Source organism: Dermochelys coriacea, chromosome 15 (genome assembly GCF_009764565.3).
Source record: "Dermochelys coriacea isolate rDerCor1 chromosome 15, rDerCor1.pri.v4, whole genome shotgun sequence".
NCBI classification, from domain to species: Eukaryota; Metazoa; Chordata; order Testudines; family Dermochelyidae; genus Dermochelys; species Dermochelys coriacea.
In genome coordinates, this window is record NC_050082.1 from 8045902 (window position 1) to 8063432 (window position 17531).

General features: G+C 43.9%; 2 protein-coding genes across 6 annotated transcripts in view; one reads left to right on the forward strand and one right to left on the reverse strand.

Moving 5' to 3' along the window:
• Window positions 1-418: 418 nt before the first annotated feature.
• SPRING1 (SREBF pathway regulator in golgi 1) lies at window positions 419-16946 on the reverse strand. Of its 3 annotated transcripts, none has more exons than XM_038373019.2 (6): window positions 16783-16946; window positions 15889-16053; window positions 12959-13112; window positions 9497-9648; window positions 6969-7082; window positions 419-2226 (listed from the first exon to the last, which is right to left on the reverse strand). In XM_038373019.2, the coding sequence occupies exons 2-6, from the start codon at window positions 15892-15894 to the stop codon at window positions 2143-2145; spliced, it is 510 nt and encodes a 169-aa protein (XP_038228947.1). In that variant the 5' UTR covers window positions 15895-16053; window positions 16783-16946; the 3' UTR covers window positions 419-2142. The 3 variants fall into 3 exon arrangements, with proteins under 3 accessions (XP_038228947.1, XP_038228945.1, XP_038228946.1); XM_038373017.2 differs by having other exon boundaries at window positions 15710-16053; window positions 16667-16809; XM_038373018.2 differs by having other exon boundaries at window positions 16667-16798.
• The window catches only part of RNFT2 (ring finger protein, transmembrane 2), a 39186-nt gene continuing 38360 nt past the window's right edge, over window positions 16706-17531 (forward strand). For 2 of the 3 annotated variants that reach the window (XM_043497786.1, XM_038373013.2), the window contains exon 1: window positions 16707-16906. The gene's annotated coding sequence lies outside the window, so the exon portion shown is untranslated. Of the gene's footprint in view, window positions 16907-17531 lie in introns of all 3 variants that reach the window. The other variant, XM_043497785.1, reaches the window with a different exon arrangement.

Below are 17531 nucleotides of genomic sequence, written 5' to 3' on the forward strand. Positions count from 1 at the left end.
TTAGGTATATATGCAGTTATACTGGCAACACAATCCTTTTGCCAGTATAAGCTGCATCTCCACTAGGGGTTCTGCTAGTAAAGGTTTATTGGTACAGCTATATCTGCCCATCAGTAGGTAGCTGCCATGCCTCAGTACCATGCTTCTCTAAGCCCACCCAAAAGCACAGACATACTACTTTATGTACCATGATGTTTCTTCCAGCAAGTTGCCATAGGAGGGCAGCAAATGGGAGAAAGAATTGTGACCAGATAAAATTCTGCTGTCACAGCTTCATGAGATACAAGTTTTTAAGACTTTCCATAGGACTTGCTGGCCAGGGACATTTTATTTTCCAAGGTCTTGGAAAATAAAATGTCATCTCATTTGAAAACTTTTGGGAAAGGATGAGTAAAAAAAGGCAAGTGAATTTTCACAATTTCACGTATCAGAGATGGCTGGTAACTTTTTAATTCTCGCTTATGCCATGTGCAGTTTAACTATAAGCACAACAGAACACCCTGCAATGAGATAAAGAATATTTTAACAACGGGATGTCATAGAATACCGGCCACATTATTCTAATTTCTTAATTAGGTAAACTGCTTTATCCCAAGGGAGAAATAAGAGGTATTGATTAATATACATGAGCACGAAGTCTGAACCATGGCAATACACAAGGTGCACAGATATGGTAGAGCCGAGAGCAGAAGAGAACAGGAGTGAGGTGCTGTATACATCAGAACTGCCTAGTTTGGCTCAGTGCTAGGAGACTGACTTTCAGGAAACATAAATTCTCTCTGCATTTAGAAACACGGGAAAAACATTTCTCCCAACTCCCTTCTTTCAGACTGACCTCCCGGAGGCATCAAAAGGAAAGATTTAAACTGTAGCCTACAAGAGAGATAGAAAACTGCAGGGGGAAATCAACACTGTGTTCAATTAGCATGCTAATTAGATTGAAATCTCAACCTAGAGAGTCCTCCCAGCAGCAGGTCAGAACCCCATGCTAGAACATCATTAATAAGCTGTTAATAGAACTACTGCAAAACTGGCCACTAATCTAACTTCAGAGGAGGGCTAGAGCCACGTCCTGACATTTTAGTCTAATTACTTACTACATCAGGATCTCACTACAATCAGGATCCCAAAACACCTCAGTTCTTCGGCTTTCTGCTTCCTGCCCCTGCACAACCAGGAGCGAAGCATTTTGGAGCGACGCTGATGTGCAGTACCAGCCGCAGAAGCCTCAGTACTTCAGGCAAGGAGATCTGAATAATCAAGAGTTGGAGGACTTTACAGGTTACCCTGCGAGACTTTCTTTAGTTAAGGTTTTCTAGCTAGGATGGCATATGCGTCCACTCACAAAAAAGCCCCAGCCCTTGCAGAGCTCTCCCTTCTCTCTCTTGTTATGGGAACTGAAGGCTCCATGAATTCCAGAGGGCACTTTGCTCTGCCAGTTTAAACTGGGAGGCACACAAATACTATGGTGGTGGGCTCCAGTAAAAAAAAAACAAAAACAAAAAACCCCTGACGGAAGGGAGAGATGAGTTATTTTGGTCAAGATGAAGGATGACCTTTCTCCAGGATAATCTATGGATTGGAAGGAGTCAGCCAATGGCTACAAGAAACATCAATACTTTCAACTATTCCATATAAACCCAATAAATAATTCATAGTTACATATAAAGTCTGCATTGTGGATGCTGAAAAGTCCTCCAGGAGATAAGCTTCATAGGCATTCTTTACCTTTTAAGCACAAAAAATCCCTCTTCATATCTACAGCAGTCGATCTGAAGTCCATGTTCTTTGGAGATATAATTTAACTTCTATGTATAGATGAAAGGCTGTATTATGCCCTTTTCTATGCTGATCTACAGACTAAATCCATTGCATGTATCCTAAATGGTAGCCCTTCAATTAGATTAACCATTCAAAGGATTCCCTCCTACCCATCCATGGCAGGTCTGTCCTGTTCTTCCCTCTAAATAGGAGAGGTTTTCCCACCGAAATAAGTCCCAAGCTGAGACTGCAAATCACTCTGTTTGTCTTTGGAAATCTCAAGATGAGAGTTTAAGCTCTTGTACAAGCAGCTCTTGTCTTGCTGTTCCAGATGCCAGTCCTCAGTTTGTTTTCCCCATGTTAGTTCAGATTTTGCAGCTTTCAAATAGGCAGGAGCTCAGGGGGATACTCGCCATAGCAGTACTTTGCAATGGGGTCTCTGTAGGTATTTTCATGCTGCACACTCTGTTGGAAAGAGAGGAAAAAGCCCTTAGGAAGAAAATGTGCTATTAAAAAGCAGCTCTCCAGCGTAAAATACCTCATTCCTCTCCCACAAAGGGAAGAGGGCAGCGGTGTTCATATGGCAATGGCTGTTTCACAGACACACCATCATAGTATCTAGGGAGCATAGCTTAAAAAAAAAAATTTACTTGCAACCTTACAACACATGGTCGCTGAACTGTAGCCAGAAGCTCCTTTAGAGTAAATACCCAAGCAGGCTGGAGTCAGACTGCTCCTTCCTGTGCACACATTCTAATCAAACTCTATTGAAACAAACAAACAAACAAAACAAGTCAGTGCTTGAGATATATGAGTGTATAGCATAGGAACCTAGAGTCAAGACACTGGATCTCCCCTCCCCAAAGACCTAGAGACATTTGGATCTTTCATCCCTCATTTATGGTTCAGGCATCATCTCTACTTTGTAATAGGAGCTCCTGCTTAAGTACACCATAAGAAGGTGGGGGTATCACCTCACCACCATCTTCCAACAGGTACGGTGTTTGCTTAAAACAAGACTTCTGCTAACCAAACAGGCTTGAAATGGTGTTGGTTTTAATTATAAGTACCCAGCATTGGTTTGTGTATTTTTAACATCACTTAAAATTTCTACAATCAGCAGACTTACAGTGGTGATTACCCAGATGTATTGTTTCCTTTACAGTACAATATAGGATTGCTAAAGCTGCTGGGGAACTGGCACACTAATGCACTTGGTTGGCCGCATTTCAGTCTAGTAGTCCCTTTATAGCAAGTCAGTGTCCATTTCTGTACTGCTCTAGCAGTGCATTATGCCCCTAGTTTAGTGAGAAAGCTACTCACTTATCTCCCAAGACTGGCTCCCAAGGACAGCCTCAACGTGTACAAGCGAGGGCATGTGAGCCAACACATGTGCACATATAAGAAATATAGGGCTTCTCTTCACTACTGGTGTAAGTCAACCTAAGTTACACTACTCCAGCTATGTGAATAACGTAGCTGGAGTCGATGTAACTTAGGTCGACTTACAGTGGTGCCTTCACTGCTCTGCGTCGATGGGAGAACTCTCTGGTCGAGTTCCCTTATTCTTCTCGGAGAGGTGGAGATGGATGGGAGATGTCCAGAAAATCTCCATGCCAGATTTTAGCATTGAGAGGGAAGAAGATGAAGTAAGAAAGGATACAGCCATCGGTAGGAGAATGTATATAAGGAGCGAGGGCGGTGTGGATACTAGTCTAATAGGTTATACTGGCTGTAGAATGACTGTGCCTAATAGGGTACAAAATGTGAGCGAGGCCAAACAGCAAAAATTAAGATGTTTATACACCAATGCGAGGAGTCTAGGTAACAAAATGGAGGAACTAGAGCTACTGGTGCAGGAAGTGAAACCAGATATTATAGGGATAACAGAAACATGGTGGAATAGTAGTCATGACTGGACTACAGGTATTGAGGGGTATGTGCTCTTTAGGAAAGACAGAAACAAAGGTAAAGGGGGTGAAGTAGCATTGTATATCAATGATGAGGTAGAATGTAAAGAAATAAGAAGCGATGCAATGGATAAGACAGAGTCTGTCTGGGCAAAAATTACATTGGGGAAGAAAACTAGTAAAGCCTCTCCTACGATAGTGCTTGGGGTGTACTATAGACCTCCGGGATCTAATTTGGATATGGATAGAGCCCTTTTTAATGTTTTTAATAAGGTAAATACTAATGGAAACTGCATGATCATGGGAGACTAACTTCCCAGATATAGACTGGAGGACCAGTGCTAGTAATAATAATAGGGCTCAGATTTTCCTAGATGCGATAGCTGATGGATTCCTTCATCAAGTAGTTGCTGAACCGACTAGAGGGGATGCCATTTTAGATTTAATTTTGGTGAGTAGCGAGGACCTTATAGAAGAAATGGTTGTAGGGGACAATCTTGGCTCAAGTGATCATGAGCTAATTCAGTTCAAACTAAATGGAAGGATTAACAAAAATAAATCTGCAACTAGGGTTTTTGATTTCAAAAGGGCTGACTTTCAAAAATTAAGGAAATTAGTTAGGGAAGTGGATTGGACTGAAGAACTTATGGATCTAAAGGTAGAGGAGGCCTGGGATTACTTTAAATCAAAACTGCAGAAGCTATCAGAAGCCTGTATCCCAAGAAAGGGGAAAAAATTCATAGGAAGGAGTTGTAGACCAAGCTGGATGAGCAAGCATCTTAGAGAGGTGATTAAGAAGAAGCAGAAAGCATACAGGGAGTGGAAGATGGGAGGGATCAGCAAGGAAAGCTACCTAATTGAGGTCAGAACATGTAGGGATCAAGTGAGACCGGCTAAAAGTCGAGTAGAGTTGGACCTTGCAAAGGGAATTAAAACCAATAGTAAAAGGTTCTATAGCCATATAAATAAGAAGAAAACTAAAAAGGAAGAAGTGGGGCCGCTTAACACTGAGGATGGAGTGGAGGTTAAAGATAATCTAGGCATGGCCCAATATCTAAACAAATACTTTGCCTCAGTCTTTAATAAGGCTAAAGAGGATCTTGGGGATAATGGTAGCATGACAAATGGGAAGGAGGATATAGAGGTAGATATTACCATATCAGAGGTAGAAGCGAAACTGAAACAGCTTAATGGGACTAAATCAGGGGGCCCAGATAATCTTCATCCAAGAATATTAAAGGAATTGGCACCTGAAATTGCAAGCCCATTAGCAAGAATTTTTAATGAATCTGTAAACTCAGGAATAGTACCGAATGATTGGAGAATTGCTAATATAGTTCCTATTTTTAAGAAAGGAAAAAAAAGCGATCCGGGTAACTACAGGCCAGTTAGTTTGACATCTGTAGTATGCAAGGTCCTGGAAAAAATTTTGAAGGAGAAATTAGTTAAGGACATTGAAGTCAATGGTAAATGGGACAAAATACAACATGGTTTTACAAAAGGTAGATCGTGCCAAACCAACCTAATCTCCTTTTTTGAAAAAGTAACAGATTTTTTAGATAAAGGAAATGCAGTGGATCTAATTTACCTAGATTTCAGTAAGGCATTTGATACCGTGCCATATGGGGAATTATTAGTTAAATTGGAGAAGATGGGGATCAATATGAACATCAAAAGGTGGATAAGGAATTGGTTAAAGGGGAGACTGCAACGGGTCCTACTGAAAGGCGAACTGTCAGGTTGGAGGGAGGTTACCAGTGGAGTTCCTCAGGGATCGGTTTTGGGACCAATCTTATTTAATCTTTTTATTACTGACCTTGGCACAAAAAGTGGGAGTGTGCTAATAAAGTTTGCAGATGATACAAAGCTGGGAGGTATTGCCAATTCGGAGAAGGATCGGGATATTATACAGGAGGATCTGGATGACCTTGTAAACTGGAGTAATAGTAATAGGATGAAATTTAATAGTGAGAAGTGTAAGGTTATGCATTTAGGGATTAGTAACAAGAATTTTAGTTATATGTTGGGGATGCATCAATTAGAAGTAACGGAAGAGGAGAAGGACCTTGGAGTATTGGTTGATCATAGGATGACTATGAGCTGCCAATGTGATATGGCTGTGAAAAAAGCTAATGCGGTTTTGGGATGCATCAGGAGAGGCATTTCCAGTAGAGATAAGGAGGTTTTAGTACCATTATACAAGGCACTGGTGAGACCTCACCTAGAATACTGTGTGCAGTTCTGGTCTCTCATGTTTAAAAAGGATGAATTCAAACTGGAGCAGGTACAGAGAAGGGCTACTAGGATGATCCGAGGAATGGAAAACTTGTCTTATGAAAGGAGACTTAAGGAGCTTGGCTTGTTTAGCCTAACTAAAAGAAGGTTGAGGGGAGATATGATTGCTCTCTATAAATATATCAGAGGGATAAATACAGGAGAGGGAGAGGAATTATTTCAGCTCAGCACCAATGTGGACACAAGAACAAATGGGTATAAACTGGCCACCAGGAAGTTTAGACTTGAAATCAGACGAAGGTTTTTAACCATCAGAGGAGTGAAGTTTTGGAATAGCCTTCCAAGGGAAGCAGTGGGGGCAAAAGATCTATCTGGTTTTAAGATTCTACTTGATAAGTTTATGGAGGAGATGGTATGATGGGATAATGGGATTTTGGTAAGTAATTGATCTTTAAATATTCAGGGTAAATAGGACTAATCCCCTGAGATGGGATATTAGATGGATGGGGTCTGAGTTACCCAGGAAAGAATTTTCTGTAGTATCTGGTTGGTGAATCTTGCCCATATGCTCAGGGTTTAGCTGATTGCCATATTTGGGGTCAGGAAGGAATTTTCCTCCAGGGCAGATTGGAGAGGCCCTGGAGGTTTTTCGCCTTCCTCTGTAGCATGGGGCATGGTTGACTTGAGGGAGGCTTCTCTGCTCCTTGAAGTCTTTGAACCATGATTTAAGGACTTCAATAGCTCAGACATGGGTGAGGTTTTTCGTAGGAGTGAGTGGGTGAGATTCTGTGGCCTGCATTGTGCAGGAGGTCGGACTAGATGATCAGAATGGTCCCTTCTGACCTTAGTATCTATGAACCAGGGTCGACCGGAGAGTGCTCTGCCATCGATTTAGTGGGTGTTCACTAGACCCGCTAAATTGACCCTTGCTGCATCGATTGCAGCAGCACTGATCTCCCCGTAGTAAAGACAAACCCATACATTTAGAGCATCAACACCACCTTCTCAGATATTTTTGGCACCTCCCTTTCCTCCTCCACTTCACATGCTGCAGCATCTGACCTGTGATGAAGTCCTGCACTTGGCCAGGCACAACTCAAAGTGATCTTCCACAGCCATGAAGAGGTTCTGGAAAGCGATAGCCGCCCGGTTCAGGAAACGCTCCAGGAGAAGTTGCTGAAAGAGGCAGAAATAATAAGCACCTATGTAAGTTAGTTACGGAAGGGGAATGGAGAAAAGTCGATTTCTTTGTTCGCATACACTGAGAGTTTGACAATTTCACCAAACTGTTCTTCTCACATTGTCTTTTGAAAGGTTTATTAGCAATGCTTTCTCAGTGCTCCATTTTTTAATAATAATATTCAAAGTAGCTTTGGATTGTGCCTGCTTAATGGAATGTAGGGAAGTGCTGCAGTGCCAATACTCAAGGACCAGGAAAGATCATTAAAAATGAGAGCTTTGAGTCATGAAGAAAGATATTCTTGTGGCCGGTGCTCTGAGATGCAAGGAGGAAATCTGGGCTTATTTCCTGATTCCAAGTCCCTTAATCTTTGTGCCTCGGTTTTCCCCGATGTCTCATCAGTAAAATGGGGATAATACTTCCCTTCTGTACTTCATGAGAAGCTTCATCAATGTTTACATGGCACTCATACACTACAGGGAGAGTGTTTGTGTTTGTCCAAGCCAACATTCCCTGCTACCCAGTATAAACCTCACCAAGCTCATTCAACTGTGAAGAATCATGCCTCTGCTGTTCACATACACAGTGCTGCCCCAAAACCAACGCCAAGGAGCAGGAACGTAGCGCTTAACCTGACGTGCTGGCAGCAGCAGTCTTCTCCGTTCCACGCTAGCGCTTCCACCACCAGCATCTTGGGTTAAGCACTACCTGGAGGAGTGGTAAAGGAGCACTCCTTCCCCCTGAAAGTCTGATGCCAGTTTTGTTGCACTTCTGATCCAATCTGCACCTCTCGAGGGGAGGTATCTGAATGTCAGGATAGCCAACTGGTATAAGCTTGCAGTCTTAGGGCGACATCTGTTGGCATCCTACATTCCTAACACTTGGTTATTATTAAGCATCCAAAAAGAAGTTTACAGGCAGTGGAAAGTTATGATAGGATCTTCTGGGATAAGAGGTGTAATACAAGCATAAGACGTTATTACAGCGGGTTGGAAAAAACTTTGACAGAACTGCATTCTCTGGAAAATGGTTCCATCAAAATCAGAATACTTAACAAAAATTACATCAGTTTGCCAAAATTTCATTTTGGAGAAAAAACAGGAACAGAGTTCCAAGAACGTCAAAACATCCAAAACAGTTGGAACGAAACACTGATTTTTTTCTGTTTGGAATTTACTTTTTGTTTTTAATTTTTTTTTTTAAATTTTGTATTATATAAATAAGGTGCATTGAAACATTTCAATCTTGTCAAAAGGAAATGTACTGATTTAACGCAAAATAATGATGCAGAGTGGCCTCCCTCTCATACAGAGAGGGTTACCGCCCCCTGGTGGGCACCACCAACCTCGCCCCACCCCACCCACTTTGCAGCTCAGTTGTGGCTACACCAGGAAAGGAAGCAGATGTCCCTCCCAGGGAGCTGAGCCCTCCCTGACAGGCAGCAGGGAGAAAAGGCAAACCACTGCCCCAGGAGATGGAAGACCCTGGGGAGAGACCAGAGGAAGGGCTGCCTGACTGTGAGATTGAGAGCCAGGTCCCAGGAGTGATGGAGTAGCGACAGCAGGAACTGGTAAGAAGTAACCCAGGGAAAGAAGATTTTAATCTGGTTGTGTTGCTGGGACTTGAGACAGCAACCACATGTTTCCCCGCCAACCCAGTGGCGGGATTGCCTGCCACAGCTAGGGCCCTGAGCTGAAACCTGGTGGAGCAGGGTGGGCCTTGATCCCCTACCCCCAGCCCTGTGTGCGAGGCTAGCACTGCACTAACCTTTAGGCCAGAAGGCCAGCAATATAGATAATTGTTGCTGTTTGCTCCATCCAGGAGGCTGAGGGCTATAAACTATTAATTGCTCTGCCCATGCTGAGCAGGCCGGAGGTCTAGCCTATTGCTACTTGCCCCAGCCAGGAGGCAGCGGGCCACAGACTGCTGAAGTGCTTCGCCCTCACCCAGAGGGTCAGAGCCCCTAGACTGTGCTGTGCCCATCCTTTCAAGAGGCCAGGGCTACCAGCTGACTGCGGGAGTGTCGACTTCTCTTTGTTGGATTATGCAGCTGTAAGGTAGAACAGCCGATGGACACACTGACTGCTGGATGCTGCCAGGAGAGGACACCCGGACTCTGAGAGGGAGAATGGCTACAAATGGGTTTTTCAAAAATTTTCTTTCATGGAGAATTTTGAAATTTACTGCTCTCTTTCTTAATTGGAATGAAGAAATCTCAAAATCCCTTGCAAAATGGACTTTCTATCCTCCACAGAGCTCTAGCTGTTATTGTGAGACAATTTCTTACATGGTCCTAGCAGGCTTTCCCCTGTTTCCAGGTCCCCTCACCATGAGTGCACACACTTGGCCAGCCAGCATCTTAGGGGGCTCAGCCAACTGAACAGGATAAGCAAAGAGGCGCTCCACGCACCTTGTTGGGCTGCAGACAGCAGGAAACACAGTACTCGTACACGCTGCAACAACCGTTGGGCAGGCAGCTGTCACAACTATAGAGCTTTGCACTAGGCACATTGATGTTACAACAGCCGTTCACCAACACATCCTTCCTTTCACAGATGTAGCCTGAAAAACAGAGGAAAAAGTAGTAACTTACAGAATCCACTCTGCCGCACCCCCCCACTGGAGCAGGGGCATGGAACGTAACGGGGCTATAATAAGGAGTGCATGTACAAGATTAGGACCCTATCATTTGAGAACAGCCAAGTTTGAGGAATGCTGCTGTACACCAATGACTGATATGACCAGGTGGCCCAGCAGATGCTATTTAGAAATAATGAATCTTACGGCCAGTCTGTACTATAATAATACTTGTAGATAACTGTACTGGACTAAAATACATTCTAAGGACCAAAACTCACACTCTTCCAAATTTGCTGTAGTGGGTTTTTTTTTTGGGGGGGGGGGGGGGTGTTACAGTAATTTCACTCAATACTTCTCCAGATAGATCACTGTCCCTCTCAATCTTAAAAAGAACCCTGTCACAGATACACACTGTTTAGCGATTGCAGTAATCCCTGGGTGCGATTGTCGCTTGATCCAACATACCCAAACTAGCTTTAATCTTGCTAGTTTGGCTACTGGAGTAGCAAAGTCGTGGCAGCATGAGCTGCACAAATCCAACTGAAATCCTGGGTAAGTTCACATTGCGGTGGCTTCATTGCTCTGGGCCCCATACTAGCAAATTAAAGCTATTTTAGGTGTATCAGCTTGCACTGCAATCATGCCCCATGATTACAGTCTAGATATACCCTGTGTATGAAACAGGTGTCCCTCCCCCCACTGCCATGTGCTACTCCTGCCCTCTGCCTTGGAGCTGCTCTCCGGAGTCTTCTGCTGGCTGGGGGGAGGGGGGAAAGGAAAGAAGAAGAAGAAGGGGGGGGCTAATGTCAGGGTGTCCCCCTCCCCCTTGCTCCTGCACCCCATTTACTCCATCTCCATAGAGCAAGAGGGGACATGACAGGGCTCAGGACAGAGGGAGTTTGCTGATTAATTTAACAAGGCAGTGTACTCAAGAGTGAGTCAGAGAACTTAAACGGGAACTGCGCATCTCTCTCTCTCTCTCTCTCTCTCACACACACACACACACACACACACACACACACACACACACTGTGTGTGTGTCTCTGTCTGCCATGCTGTTTCCCCTCCCTCCACTCCTACCGCCTTGTAGAGTGTGAGTCTACATTAACAACAAGTTAACTCCTTGAGGGCTCAGTCAATTGCTAGTTCACCATTTAGCACTAAGGCATTCCCTGGGAAATATCCCACCCTCTGACTTCACCACCTCAATCAAGCTTCACAGTCATCACTGCTGTGTACAGTATTAAATTGTTTGTTTAAAACATATACTCTGTGTGTGTGTGTGTGTGTGTGTGGCAAAAAAAAAAAATTCCCTGGAACCTACCCCCCCTCATTTACATTAATTCTTAAGGGGAAATTGGATTCGCTTAACATAGTTTTGCTTAAAGTTGCATTTTTCAGGAACATAACTACAATGTTAAGTGAGGCATTACTGTATTTGCTTTTACAGTGTCTTCCTCTGTGTTTGGAAAGTAATTAGTGCATTTGGAGGGCTTTTGCAATCTAAACAATAATAGTGATATAAAACGGGGGAAACTGGTCTCTCACACTGAAAGCACTGCATTCGCCCATAAATTTCACATACACACAGATGCTAGGTAAATCGGGGGGAGTCATTGGAATGCAGCATTGATTTCTCCATCTTTTATTCTTGCAAACATGCCTTAAAAACAAAATCCTGGGAACTGTCAGTCATACCAAAGTTGATTTAAACTTTTCCTTCTTTCAACTCTATGGCCACAATCCTTCAGACACTTATGCACACATTTAACTTTTAAAAAGTGTGTAGTTTCATTGACTATAAGGGGACAACTCACATGCTTAAAATTAATCACATTTAAATATTTGCAGGATGAGTGCCTATACTATTTGTTGGGCCATATCAAAGCAGGTGTGACTAATACATTATATTATGGAACAGCTCAGTGTCTAGGACCTCACTGTGCTAGGCACTGTACAAAACAAAGATGGTCCCACCTCCAATGAGCTTACAAACAAAATATAATATATGGCAGCCCCAGGCAAAGTAAACAATATAAAATTGCAATTAGAGGGACATTGCACCTATGCTACTGGCACCCTGTAGGATTTCTGGCATGACTGTGCTTGTAAGTATCTTAAAAATAGATTTGCAATTATAAAACAATGAAGTTAGTTGAGCATTTGAGCAAGTAGTGAATCATTTTCAGACAAGCCAAAAGAAAGATGTTTGTAGTGTACCTTAAAAAGAAAAATTGCATGTATTTTACCTCTAATGGATGTCGTTATGAAATATGCCCTCTGCATTCCTATTAGGAGCAGACCAGGTAGATACATTCAAACAACTTTAAAATGACCATTTGATAAGGATGGGTGGCCAGTGATCTGAGAGTTTTGTTGCAATAATACATGAAAAGGAACTAGGGTGGAAATGTAGCCTACACTTAAGCCATCTCACATTATGAACCAGTTACATCTCAGAAGCTAAAGAGGGATGGGGTCAGCTCCAGAACTTGGATGGGTCCATTTAAGTGCTACAGAAAGTGAATCCTGTAGAAAGCATTCTACTCACTTCCCCAAGTCAATACAGAACCAAAATTCCAAGCATGGTGTTTTTAAAAATACATAAAAGTGCAATGACTGGAGTTTTTACTGTCCTGGCTAAATTCAAATTTCAAGTAGCAATCCCTCCACTTTAGTGCATTCCCACTAGAGTAAATTATTTTGTTATGGGAAATGTCTCAAATGCTACTTCCCTATAATAGAACATGGTCTCCAGATGAAGTGAAGGGTGTTCAGAAATGTATGCAACTACCTCTGGTGTGCTGTTAAGATAGTTGCTGCATTCACCCCAGAAGTTCCTAGAGCCATTACTGAACATCCCGTGCTTCAATTCAAGGTGGTGTTCTATTGAAAGGAAGCTGAACATAGCCATTATATGAACAACATACCCTCATATTTCAGTGTCTGTACTTTGACCCGTTAACCTTTTAACCCCAACTAGGGATATTGCAGATTATGTATTCCTTACGCCATCCGATCCTAAACCGAACTTCGCACCCCTTGATAATCTGTATGTTATCACCTGATAACCAGAAACTTCTGTGTTTAAACTCTGTACCTTTTTCTTTTTTAACATCATCTTAATAAAATTCTTAAATCTTAGACAACATTTCTACAACAGAAGAATTTACTCTAGTGGGAATGCATGAGAGTGGAGGGAATTGCTACTTGAGGTCCCAGCAAAGATCAGAGGGTACACGCAGTGCTGAGCATTATGGTTTGCAGGAAAGGCTCTTATCAGTGGCCTTACCCAGCTCATCCGTAATGAATAGCTTCCCCTGGACAGAATTTCTGCACTGGTTACTCAGCTGACTGCTATTTCCCAGGCTGAACTGCACCTTCCACATGATGGGCTCATGTTCCTGTACTTGGAGAAGATTCCGATCGCGTACTGTCCTTTCTTCCTGCAACAAACCACAGCAATGCAAGTTAACACACAGTTCCCTTTTCTTACTCAACTCTGCGCTCCATTCCCTCAGCTAAACTCTAATGCAGGGGTCTCAAATACGCAGCCCGCATGTGGCCAGCAGGGTTATTTTCTGCTGCCTGCCAGCTCCCTGCGACCCCCCCCGCCCCTTCCAGAGCAGCTCTGGCTTGGTGCGCACTGAGGGCAGGGCAGGGAAGGGGTTGGAATGGGGGCAGGGAAGGGGTGGGAAGAGGCGGGGCAGGGGTGGGAACTCACAGAAGGGGTGGACTGGGGGCGGGGCCGGGGTAGCAGGGGGGTGGTCAGTGGTGCAGCCCTCGGCCCAATGTACTAGTCCTCATGTGGCCCTCGTGGTCATTTGAGTTTGAGACCCCTGCTCTAATTGTTGCAATTCCCAAGACAGAAGGAAACTGCAAGAAACTAACACAGTATGAGATATCACACTGACAGCCAGAAGCAGTGGTTTACCACATATTGCGTGTAACATTAAACCAACATCATAAAAATTAAGGGTGCTGTAGATGTTAATTGCAGGACTGCTTAACACAATGTACCTCAGACATTATTTCAGGCCATAAAAGTAGCATTCCCTTCTCTAAGTAACATACATTACAAGTTGTTTCAACCTCTTCCTAGTAACACAAAGAATGCTCTCTCCTTTCCATCCCTCATCAGCCGTCTTTACAAAGCAGGGAAACTAAGAACAATAAAATGTGTACTTCTGTAGTACCTTTCATCCAAGGATCCCAAAGTACTTGGTCAATGATCACTTTGAAATAAGCCTTGCAACCCACTTCTGGAGAGGTTTATTAAATATTGTTGTTCCCAGTTTAAAGATGGGAGAAACTGAGGCATATAGCACTGAAAGCCTACATTTTCCAGAAGCATCCACTAACTTTGGGTAACTTGAAACACCTAGGGCCTAATTTTCATTGGTGCAGCCCTTCTATGACTCCAGTTTAGGTCAAAAAGAGCTGCAGTTTCTCGACACCTCTGAAAATCAGGTCCTGCAGATGCTCAGCACCCAATATCACTGATCACCTGTAAAAATTTGGCTTAGCTTAACGAATTTACTCAAAGTTATATAGGGAATCAGTGGGGTAGCCAGGGCAGAAACCAAGAATCCGGACACCTGGCCCCAGTGTTCTAGTCACTAAAACACACTCCCTTGCAAAATCTGCTAATGCTCCAGATAGGTCAGACATACAAAGCTGCTTTTTCTACCTCACCTCAAATAAAGATGTTGTGATATATGATAGAGGCAGTTCAAGACCAGCCAGGCGAGATTCGTTTAAGGATGGACAGATACTCAAAACATTTCAAGATTGCCTTTGGAAACCCATCTTACACAAAAAGAAAAGGAGTACTTGTGGCACCTTAGAGACTAACAAATTTATTTGAGCATAAGCTTTTGTGAGCTACAGCTCACTTCATTGGATGCATCTTACACATGCACCTTTAAAGCAGCTCTGCAGACGAAAAGAACAGAGTTTTATGTGGATGCTGCTTAAGAAAGTACAACAGGCGTCAAGAAATTTAGGCCTCATGTTGGACTTATCCTAAGATTGTAACAATTCTAGAGCAAGTCTCACGAGCAGGAATCTATATTTTTCTTTAAACAAAGATCTAATTTCAGGGATATTTTTAACAAAGCTCATATACAAGAGGGGAAAATGTCCTGACCTTTAATAAAAAAAGGTTAGTTCATTTAAGAAAATAATGAATTTACACATGTGGAGATTTTCATGGTCACCTAAAGGAGATAAGTATTCAGCTCCCATTAGTTTTCACTATTTATAATATTTGCTCTCTTTCTGCAGCTCACTGCAGTCCCAGTCCTTCCACCAGATTTACAAATGCACGCCCTTATGCCTGCATGGCTCCTAATGTAGAATTAGGGCCTTTGCTTGGAGCAGTTAGTTTCACTTTTTGTCCCTCATGCACAATGCTGTTATCCTGCTTGGAATGGCATTTCACAACATACAAGAGAACACTTTGATCCCATAAAACTTTCCGGTTGCCCTTTAGATCCCATGAACACGTTGCTATAAGGTATTACTGATGTAAAACGTTCACTTTACACAAAGTTTCAGGTTTAGGCTTCTAACTTACTAACAGTACCCCTTAAATCTTACTGAAGATGCTGGTGGAACAAAAGGAACCTATGATAAGATTTTGAGATCCATCATTAACACAAGTTTTAAAAAAAAAAAATCTTAGTATTTCAGCATATCATTTTTAGGTCACTCTGCTAAACACCATAAATCATTTACAACCTGCAAGAGAAATCGTTTTTAAAATCTCTTACGATGTGCTGCAAGTTTACACAGGGTAAACTTACCCTTACTTAGCACAGGATGGGGGGATGTTCTCTATCTCAAGGAGCTTACAGACAAGGGGCCCAAACCTGCAGCCATCACCAGGTGCAGTGTTTATTTCAAATTTATAGTCATACAATGGGAGTACTTCCAGCAGTAACAAGCACCATATTTGACATTAACTGTTCTTGTAGGCCTTGACCTACAGAGAAATGGGGCAGTGAGGGGGGAGAAGACGAAGAAGAAAAGCAATACTGACCTGTTTGAAGGTGCTGGTAAGGAAATAGATGAGGGAGAGTCCAAATACAATACCCAGGACCCAACGCTTCCTCAGCACCCTGCGCCATGCCATTGACACAAAGTGCACCATTCCCATATACACCTTTACTGGCACTGCTCTGCTCTAGAATTGTTGGGGTTTTCCCCTTGTTGCACTACCTGCATCAGGTTCTGATTCTCCCTGGATTTTTCTCATTTATCCTTCAGCCACCGCCCTTGCTCGATTAGGCGGGGAACGAAAAGAACTCCTGGAGGTACACTAATTTTTCCAGGAGTGCATCAATCAGCTGCACACTGAACCAGCCGGAGGAGTCTCTGGAGGAGCTGGAAGAACACACACAAACAAAACAAAACAAAACAAAACACCACCCTTTAAACATAAAAGCTATAGCTTAAAATCCTCACAAGGAGTTTGGGACTAAACACAGAGAGAAAAGCCACAGCTTTTCCTGTGTGAGCCAATGTTTAAACCCAGCTGTTGGGGGGGGGGGGCACACTTCAGCAGGGCTCTGTAACCTTAAAAAGCAAAGGGACGTCTCAGCTGCTGCCAGGTTCATCCAACTATCTTTACGCACAGATTTAGCCGGACACAGAGGCAGTCTAACAGAAGACACTAGTTTCGAGAGGGACCCTTCGCCAAGCCAACGGGCCCTCCAGTCTCGGGGGGAAACGGAGCCATCGCTCCAGCCCGTCCCGCCGTAGCTGGCCCCCTTGCCCCCGTGGCCATGCTCCTAAAACAAGGGTGGCCTGCGGGGACCCCAGGAGCTTCCTGGGCCTGTCTACATCCGACGCGGGGAGGGGGGGGAATAACCTCGCCTCCTTTCTCAGAAAAGGATCAATGCAAAAAAACCAACCCACCCCCCCCCCCCCCCCGAGTCGCTAGCGCCGAATCTGAAGCCAACGCGCTGCTCACTCGCCCCCTCCCCGCTCCTGTCACCTGCCGCAAAAGCGCTTCCGATCCCGATCCCGATCCGGATCCGGATCCGGCGCAGGATCCGCGGGCGCCCGTTGCCCCCGCCCTGATCGGCCGCGGGAGAAGAGGGAGGAAGTTACTTTGTGTCTCTCCTGGAAGGGGGGGGGGGGGATCGGAAGTCACCCGGCACGTGGGTGGCTTTGTTGCTCCCCGTTGGCTTGGCAGGGTGCGGACGATGGACCTTGTGATTGCTGGATTGTGAGGGTAGGTGAAGGAGCTCGGTGCTTTCCGCCCTCCCCCTGTCTGTGCGTTTTAGAGAGTGAAATGCTGCCTTTTGAAAGGGTGGGATGGTGACTAGGTGGCATCTGTGTTTATGGTCCTGCTGCGTTGGAAGAAGGGGAAATTCCTCTCCCCCCCCCCCCCGCAATTGTTTAGCCCCCTCTTTCATCACACGCTTCATTTTTCAAATCTCATAATAGCTGGGGAAGCCTGAGCACAGCCAGAGAAAACAGTCACTTTATCCGATGAAACACTCTGCAGCCTTACCCTTGTTAGCTTAGCTTCAAATGGCGTGTTTCCTGAGGCCTAGGGACAGGCCTGCCCTGTTGAGTGTGTGCCTAATAGACAAGAAGGTTTGCACCTCTGCTTTTTAGTCTGTGTTTGTACAGCACCTAGCACAACGGTGTCTTAGTCCTTGCCTGGGGCATCGAGTTAGTACTGAAATACAAATAATAAAAAATAAAAACATTTATTTTGCAATTATGACCTGTTAGAGTATTCTGTTCTTATACCTAATTAGTATGGTACTCTAATTAGCATGGTATGCTTTGCCTGTGATGTGAACGTTGGAATACTGTGCACTCTTTGGCTATCCAAAGTCCTCAGTTAG